We start from the raw sequence: 9572 nt of genomic DNA, 5'->3' as shown, positions 1-9572 counted from the left end.
GGTGAGGGAATCCCAAAAGGACAACAAAATTCCAGGTTTGGCTGGGGGTGACACCAAAAAATGTTGATTTTATAGTAAAAAAAAAATCGAAAAAGAAGAAACAGTGGTGAATGTCAATTTTCATAAAGATGTGTATATAAATCATTTTTTTTTAATATATATATATATACATTTTTTTAATAACATCCCCCTTGAAAAACACACTGAGCCTTTCGTTCCCTGGAGAAATCACCTGGAATTAAGTGGGGAGCACAGGCTGCTCCTTAATATCCAAGAAACCTCCCTGGAAAATTCAGTCCTGAGGCCACAAAACTCAGGACAGCCCTTTCCATGAGCAGATTCCTGATTTTTCAGAGTATCCCATGTGGATTCTGGGAGCTGGGGAGCTCTCCACGAGTCTGCATTTCCCTGTAACTCCCCCCAAAAAAGCACTTTGAGCCTAAAAATCCTGGAATTTGATAGAGCTCAAGTTACCTCAGAGCAGGAATAGGAAAAAACCCGCTCCTAAAAGAACAACTGATTTAAAAAAATTAATTCTAAATAAAGCAAGTCCATGACACCCTGCTTTTATTACTGACTTTGCAAGACAAAGTGGATTCTTTTTTAAAAGTGATGTAAAACATTTCTTAATATATATTTGTATTTATATATTTTTGGGGATCATTTCTATATTACAGGCTCACTGCCTTGCAAACCATCCGTTTTTCCTGGCAAGGTCAGCGTTAGGAATCCTTCCCACCACTTTCAAAGCCTCCTCAACATACAGAAATAAATATTGCATCCGTGATTTCTGAGCCAAACAAGCGCCTCAGGTCACCCAAACACAGCTGGAGCTGGGAACAGCCCAGAATCCATGGAATAAAAATCCCAGGAGATGTTCAGGATCAATTTTCTCTCTCAGACTGTGGGGTTTGGGGTTAAAATAGGAAAATATTGGAAATATTCCCCCTAAACCAGCGGGAATCAGGTGAGCAGCAGCTCTTCATCCTCCTCCCTCCTCGTGCCGAGGGATGTGGACCTCAAATCCCTCTGGAAATGAGGATTTTTAGGGATTTCTCTGGTTTTCCACGTTTTCCGCGGTTTTCCACGAGTCCCGGGGTGCTGGACCCCAACGGTGCAGGGCGAGCCGCTCCTTTGGAATCTCCTCCTTTCCAGGTGCTGCTTCCTTGCTGCGAATTCCTGCCCCATCCCAGAGGAGCAGGAGGAGTGGGAACGCTGGAGAGACCCCCGATTATGTGTTAATTACCGCGTGTTAATGAGACAGCGGAGTTAATGAGCTGGGAATGCCAAGGGGGACATTCCCAAGGGGTGAGCGGTGACACTTTAAACACCATTTCTTCACCAAAATAAGCCAGACTTTATCAAAGTTAGGCTGGACTTGGTGGCTTTTCCAGCCTAAGAGGTCTTTTCCAGCCTGAATGATTCTGGGAATGCTTTCCAGGAGTTCCTTCAACAAACAGGAGAGACGTGGGAATTTTAGTGCATCCCGATGCCAAACTCAGGATTATCCAAGAACCAGGAGGGAATTCAGCCTTTCAGGTGCGTGCGGCTGTCCGGCGTGGCTCGGCTGTGGCAGCGTGGCACTGGCTCTGTCCCTGTCCCCATCCCTGTCCTGTCCCTATCCCTGTCCTGTCCCTGTACCCATCCCCGTCTCTGTCCTGCCCCTGTCTCGTCCCCATCCCTGTCCCTCTCACTGTCCCTGGCACTGTCCCCATCCCTGTCCCGTCCCTCTCACTGTCCCTGGCACTGTCCCCATCCCTGTCCCCGTCCTTCTCACTGTCCCTGTCCCCATCCCTGTCTCTGTCCTCATCCCTGTCCCGTCCCCGTCCCGTTCCCGTCCCTCTCGCTGTCCCTGTCCAGTCCCTGGCACTGTCCCCATCCCTGTCCCTCTCACTTGTCCCTGTCCCTCTCACTTGTCCCATCCCCATCCCCGTCCCTCTCACTGTCCCATCCCCATCCCTGTCCCTCTCACTGTCCCTGTCCCCCTCACTTGTCCCTGTCCCCATCCCCGTCCCTCTCACTTGTCCCTCTCACTGTCCCATCCCCATCCCTCTCACTTGTCCCTGTCCCCATTCCCGTCCCTCTCACTTGTCCCATCCCCATCCCTGTCCCTCTCACTGTCCCTGTCCCCCTCACTTGTCCCTGTCCCCAGCCCTGTCCCTCTCACTTGTCCCATCCCCATCCCCGTCCCCCTCACTTGTCCCTGTCCCCATTCCCGTCCCTCTCACTGTCCCATCCCCATCCCTGTCCCTCTCACTGTCCCCACCCCCGTCCCTCTCACTGTCCCTGTCCTGTGGCCGAGAGGCAGCGCTGTGCCAGCAGCGCCAGGCTCAGCCCCAGCGGTGTCCCCAGGCCGGGCGGGGCCGGGCGCGGTGTCCCGCTGAGCGGGGCCAGCGTGGCGAACACGGCGTCCGAGGCGTTCCGCGGCAGGGGCAGGTTGCAGATGCTGCCCTCGCAGCACGACGTGCACACCTGGGAGCCGGGAACGCCGCCGTTCCAGGGAGGAAGCACAGGGAAAACAACGCTACGTTGGCAAAGCAGCCCGCTGTGATTTTCCCCTCCTTTTCTCCCTCTCCTCCCACCTTTTTTTTAAATCCATCGATTGGGGAGAACAAATTTTTTTCTCCCTTTTTTTCCTCCCCCTTCCTTTTTTCTCGCCTTTTTTCCCCGCTTTTTTTCCTCCCTTTTTTACCATTCCCAAGTGAAACCCACTGACCCAGTCACACTTCTGGCACAGTCCAATTATTCCATAAATTATAATTTATATTCTAAATATTATATCTATGATGTGTCATATATTTTAGGTATTATAGAATATACACGTTATATAAAGTATGTATGCTAGATATAATACATTATTCTATATGAATTCTGTATTCTATATTATTCTATAGGAATTCTATATTATTCTATATGAATTCTGTATTATTCTATATGAATTCTGTATTATTCTATATTATTCTATAGGAATTCTATATTATTCTATATGAATTCTATATTATTCTACTCTATTCTATATTATATATTACATCTAATTTGCTGTATTTATTGTGCATATATAAAATACATTGTATAGTATATTTTTATATACTTTATAATACGTATTATGTGTAATACATTTTTATATAGATATATAAGATATAGATAATACGTTCTATATAATATAATAGAGAGAATATACTGTATATATCATGTACATTATATACAATATATCATGTCTATATTCTATGCTATTATATATTGTTATATATTATGTGTTTTATTGTATCTACAATATATTGTAGATATTGTAGATATATTAAATATCTTGTGTATGATACACAGTATATATCATACACAATATATATAATATATATTAAAAATTATATATTATATACTATGCTAAACCTCTCATATTTTATATCTCTTATATTATAGATTTTGTGTAATATTCCTATATATTATATAATTTAAATAACATTATTTGATATTTTATAGAATATATGTTGTTCAATTTTGTATATTGTATTTTGATATCATATTATTATGTAGTGTTATATATTTTATCCTATTTATATGTATATATTTTATACAATATGGTATCTAATATACTGTAGATATTAGCTATATATCATATACATTACATAATAAATATATATCACACATTATAGACTATATAATGTATAGGTCTAATATATATTCTATATTATTATAGATTGTATTATATATAAAATATTACAATATATTAGATATATAGTATTGTACATATAATTTATACATTATACATACATTGTAATATTATATATTGTATATATAGTATAAAAATATATTGCAGAATATATTCTATTATGCTATATATAATATAGCATAATAATTATATAACGCTAAATATTATATCCAATATATACTGTATACAATATATAGTATAGGATATTTTTATATATTTTATATTTACATATACTTATTATACTCATAAACCCTATAATTATTTACAATTTTATATTTATATCCATAACATTTCATACAGATTTACACATAAACTCCAACGATATAAACTTTTCTATTTTAGATAGACTCACACCGACCATATTTGCTCGAGGAACTCCAATTCTATGAAGTTTTACACACATTTACACATCCTGGATTTACCAGATAAGCTCCAATGACCCAGATTTGCATCTTTTACCCCCAGTTTCTCCCTACCTTGTACTCCTCGTGCTTTATGTAGGTGCAGCCCGTGCTCAGACACTCCTCCAGGGGCACGCAGCGCTTGGTGACAGAGACGCTCTCCCCGCTGGCCTTCATCATGTGCTGGCTGAAGCAGTACCTCGTCCCTAAAAAACCATGGAAAAGCCTCATTCCACTTTACTGGCAGTCTACCAGCAGGAGAAAATAGGAAAGGAGTCCTGGTTTGTTGTTGTTTTTTGTTTGTTTTTTTTTTTTTAAATACCAATTTTTGAGGTATTTGTTGTATGTCATCTGCTGGCTGAAGTGGTACTTTGTCCCTAAAAAACTGTGGGAGAATCTTTATCTGCCCAATTCCCGTTTCCTGAGAGTCCACCAGCAGGAAGAAATAGGAAAGAAATCTCGGGAATTTTTACAAAAATAAGAATTTTTGATGTGTTTCTGTATAATGACACTGAATGCTCACCTGTGTTCAACCCCAGGCTCTGGTGTGATCCCAAGGATTCAAACTGCACTGGAATACTGGGATTTATTCCCAAATGTGGGTCTGTGTTACAGACAAAACAATTCCCACCCATGGGATCATCCACTTACAGAGGGAAGTTTGGATAAACACCCCAAATCTTGTACACTCAGGGTTTTATTGGCATTATCTTTAAAAAAAGGGGGAATATTCCCAATCCCTATTTATTTCATGTGTATAGGTGGAAAAAGATTATATGATCTACAATAAAAATACTTTAAAATAATATTATAAATCATTTTTTCCCCCTAGAGGAACATTTTGATCCGTTCATTTATTCCTCAGGCCAAACCATGGAATGTGTCCCTGAATTCCCACCACTTCCCCAAGTCACCCCATCCTCTCTCTTTTTCCTCCTTCTTTAAGCTACTCCTCACTGACATCTGTAAATCACCCCAAAAAATCCACAGCAGAACGACTGACAAATGGAATGAGGATTTATAAGGAATCCCATAAGGAATCTGGATTTTATTCCCTGCCTCATTCCCTAGAGGGAAGCTGAAGGTGCTTCCTCCAAGCTCTCAGAGAGGAAAACATTGGATTTTCCACACGTGCAACACCACTGTGGATTTATTTTCTACATTCTACCTTGTTTCTAATTAATCCAGAGGGGAAGAAAAAGGAGATTTCCATGTGTTTTCCAGCTTTTCCCACCCTGAAGCTCAGGTTTATGCCAGAGGGAGCGCTCTCTGTGCAGAAGCTCCCAGGATTCTGCTGGAAGTGCCATTCCCAGGAAATCTGGGCTTTATGTCTCCTGCTCTGGCACCAGAGCTCTCCCTGACAGATCCCACATGGAATAAATAAAGTTCCCAACACCCCATAACTCTTCTAAGGCTGTTTTATTCTTTATTCCTTCCTTTCTTTTGTTGTGGAATCATCTCGGAGCGATGGATTTGCCTGGCACGGGGAAACCGATGGATGGCTGTCACCTCCTGCAAGGCCAAGTGCTAAATCCACAACGAGGAATAAAATCCACACCCCTTTCTCCTGGCAAAACAAGGAATATCCGGGAATGTCGGTCTCATCCCGTGCCAGCCAGCCCGGTGGCTTTTATTGTTGTTGGTTGTAGCTCAAAGGAAGCAAATTCTGGGGCTGATAACGGGCCTGCCACAGGCTGCAGACGTAGTGGGGTCGTCCTCCCTCCAAAAGAAATCTTTTCCGAGGGCAAAATCCCAAAATAACCCAACTAAATGGGATTCATGGGGGTTGTGGATGATCTCAGTGTCTTGGGAGGGTCTCGGAAGAGAAGTGGTGAAGGAGGGCAAGATCTGGGGATCTCAGCAGTGCCTGGATCTGAGATTTGAGGGTTTGTATTCCCTGAGCTGTTCCCAGCTTCGGGCTCCAAGGGGAATGATGAGATCAAACCACTGCAAATATCAAAATTCCAGCTGTGGCTGCCCTGAATGTGGATTTGTGCCAGGGGGGAGGGAAGTGAACACAGCCAGAACTGGTCCTGTATTCACCAGTAAGAGAAAAAAAACTCTTAAAAATCCTTCCCCATGAGGATAGGGAGGCCCTGGGATGGAATTCCCAGAGAAGCTGTGGCTGCCCCTGGATCCCTGGCAGTGTCCAAGGCCAGGCTGGACATTGGGGCTTGGAGCAGCCTGGGATAGTGGAAGGTGTCCCTGCCCATGGAATGGGATGAGCTTTAAGGTCTCTTCCAACCCAAACCAATCTGGGATTCTGGGAAAGCAACATCAGCCTGATTTAATCCCCAGCTGAGCCAGAGGAAAACAGGGAATAGTTCAAAGCCATCAACTTCATCCACTGCAAGGAGACAGAAAAGCTTAAAGGATTACTCCTTTAAGCAACCACCAGCATCCCATATTCCACATCTTTGGGAATAACAGGGCTCAGCCTGGCCCCTGGCAGGGATAGGTGGGTTGGGATGAAATCCTGGGAGGGGGCTGGTTACCTCGGGGACAGTAAACATCCGGAGCCCAGCGGTTGCACTCGTAATTATCCGAGGCCTTTTCGCAGGTGAAACACTTAAATCCACGAGGATACGGCGTGGCTGAAAGGAATGGAACACATGGAGTTAAAAGGAAGAGATAATGCAGTCAGAATAGGTAAAAGGGAGTTAAAAGGAATGGGTAATATGGAGTTAAAATGACCCAATTAATCTGGTTCTGTGCTGCTTTTCAGGAGAAAGCAGCAACAGTTCTTCTCTTTAGATCCAAATTTCTCCCGATTTTCCTGTCGGCTTCAGCAGGTTGGTCCTGATTTGTAAAACCCACAGCAGGAGAGGCACACTGAGGTCCCCATGGACTCGTTCCAGCTGTGTTGACCCAGCCAAAGTGCCACTGCTGACTTCAAAGGGAGCTAATGGGAGCCGGGAATACTCATTCTCTTGGAATCAGAGCTCGCATCCAACCCTGCAGCTTTATCAGTGCTGATAACAAAATATCAGGTGGATTTAAATGCTCTGGGAATGGTCCCACCAGGGAAAGAGCTGCTCCTGTTGAAGGCAGGCTCGTGGCCCCAAAGGGAACAAAACCACTTTGCTGAACCTCCAGCCCTGAACAGCAGCCTCTGTCCTAATTTATCTCACCAAACGAGGGCTAATTCCTTAATTGCTCTCCTGGCAGCACTTCTGTGGCACTTTCAATCCATCCTCAAGGTGCTGCCGCCTTCTCAGAAGCCAAATGGTGACCAGGTCACATTTATCAGTGAAGCCCTACAGCTCTCTGGGCCACATCTTCACCCTCCCTCCTCCTCCTCCTCCTCACCTCCTCCCCTTGCTCTGGGCCGGATCCTGTTTGGGAAGGAGAGGTGAAGCAAGACGATTTCAGTGCTTGTTTCCTTTCAGCTTTTAAGGACCAAGAAATCACCCAGGAGTGTCTCTGGTGGGGCTGGGACAACACATGGATTAAATTAATCCCTCTCACCCTCGGTCTCTGACGGGTCATAGTTATGGAATGAAACAGGAATTTCATCCTGCTTGCACAGAATGCAAATTTTCCAGCCAGTGAAGCAGTGAGTTTTCTGTGGGGAGAGAAGGCAGGGACAGCTCCACAGGCACCTTGTTCTCATGGAATTCGCTAAGTTTGTGTCTGATAAAGAGAACAGACCGGTGAGAGTCCAGGGACGATCTAAAGCACAACTCCATTGCTCCAGGAGTGCCTGGAATCAAGGCCAGAGCTGTTGGTGCTGCCTGTAACCCTATGACTCCTTTAAACACTTTTGGGTCTGGTTTACACAGAATCCTGGAATGGTTTGGGTTGGGACCTTAAAGCCCATCTTGCCCCACCCTCTGCCATGGGCAGGGTCACCTCCCACAAAAACTTGGGGTTTCTCCCACATCAACTTGGCCCTGTGGGAGTGGGGACTGTACAAACCAGGTGCCTCCCAATCCAAACCATTCCACGATTCCATGTAAAACCAGGTTAGAGGCAGAGCTAAAAGCAAACAAACACAGCCACGGCTCAAGAACAAGTGGGAAAAATGAAGGAAATATGTGACAAGATGAAATTTGGTACAGAGAAACACAGCACTCCAGTGCCATACTGGAAAACATTCCAGTGGCCTCTGAGGATCACAGAAACCATAACTGGAAATGGCTCTGGGGTTGGGCTCCTGGGAGAACCTGAGTGCAAATCCAGAAGCTCAAGGCTTGGGATGCTCTGGAACAGCTCCAGGCTGCTCAGAGCACCCCACAGCGCTGGCTGCTGTTTCCCTCGTCCCTGTCCCAGGGTGGAGGTCACTTACTGGAGGGGTGGAGGTAGACGATGTCCTTGGCGGTGAAGTCGCGGCTCCGCGCGGCCGGAGCGCGGCCGGACAGGAGCAGGAGCAGCAGGAGCAGCCCCGGTGGCCAGGCCATGGCCCGGCCAGGACCTGCTCATGCGGCGGCCGAAGATCCCCACCTGGGCAGAGGCACAGAATCCCAGAATTAACCAGGCTGGAAAAGACCTCTGAGATCATCGAGTCCAACCCATGACCAAACACCACCCTGTCACCCAAACCACGGCAGCAAGTGCCACATCCAGGCTGTCCTTAACAACCTCCAGGGACCGTGACTCCACCACCGCCCTGGGCTGCCCATTCCAGTGCCCAATCCCTCTTTCCATGAGAGAATGGCAGAGAGCAGGGATGAGCAGAGCAAACCCACAAGGACCTGGCCACCACCTCGTCCCCACTACCCAACCCCAGAGCCTCCCACTGCTGGGGTTATTTTGGCATCAACAGCCCTGGAAAAGACTTGGACAAAGGATCTCCCTGGATTTCCAGTGCAGTGGGAAGTTGCCTGGTGCTACAGGAGGTTGATGGTTCTGCTGACACCTCCTCTCCACCTTCCTCCTGACTCCTCCTCACTGCCTGGGGCCACATCTCCACCATCCTACGAGGTTCCTACTGATCTTATGTTGGCATTTCCTCTTGGAAAAGCCTCCATCTCAGAGCTGCAAACAAAGTGACCATTGGATTTTCCTCATCCATGCTCCAAAGGGATTTATTCCCTTTGTGATGCCATTAATAAACAGTTCAGTGTATTTTTCCAAGTCCTTGACTGATGGGAGCTACTTGAAGCAGAACCAAACAACCACTGTGGTACCATTCCTGAGACCATCCCAAAACCAGCAGCTTTCAGGAGCATCCCAATCCCTGCACCCAGGCTGTGGGGAGCCATCCAGGGGCAGACAAGGCCAATAAACCATTAAACAGATTTTTAGAAACCCTTAAAAATGATGGAAGTGCCTCAAAAATCGAGCGGGACGGGAAAATCCTGAAAGGATGCGGCTGCAGAGCCAGGCAGGAGCCGATGGTTTCCTTTGGAATCCATCCAGAACACACAGGGCTGGGATGAGTTTTTTCCACCCAGATGGACCAAGAGATCTGCAACACCCACATATTTCCTAAGCAGCTTTGAATATGTGGCGGTTATAATTTA

At 45.6% G+C, this 9572-nt stretch overlaps 1 protein-coding gene across 1 annotated transcript; it reads right to left on the bottom strand.

Moving 5' to 3' along the window:
- Positions 1–2277: 2277 nt before the first annotated feature.
- Positions 2278–8507, bottom strand: LYPD6 (LY6/PLAUR domain containing 6; the record flags this gene model as incomplete). The annotated part of the gene is made up of 4 exons (XM_082285606.1): positions 2278–2472; positions 4183–4313; positions 6603–6701; positions 8396–8507. The coding sequence occupies 4 exons, from the start codon at positions 8505–8507 to the stop codon at positions 2278–2280; spliced, it is 537 nt and encodes a 178-aa protein (XP_082141732.1).
- Between the last annotated feature and the right edge of the window lie 1065 nt (positions 8508–9572).

Source organism: Coloeus monedula (genome assembly GCF_965178545.1).
Source record: "Coloeus monedula genome assembly, chromosome: 7".
In the NCBI taxonomy this organism is placed as follows: domain Eukaryota; kingdom Metazoa; phylum Chordata; class Aves; order Passeriformes; family Corvidae; genus Coloeus; species Coloeus monedula.
The sequence above is the reverse complement of the archived record's forward strand: the minus strand, read 5'-3'. Positions and strand labels throughout refer to the sequence as shown.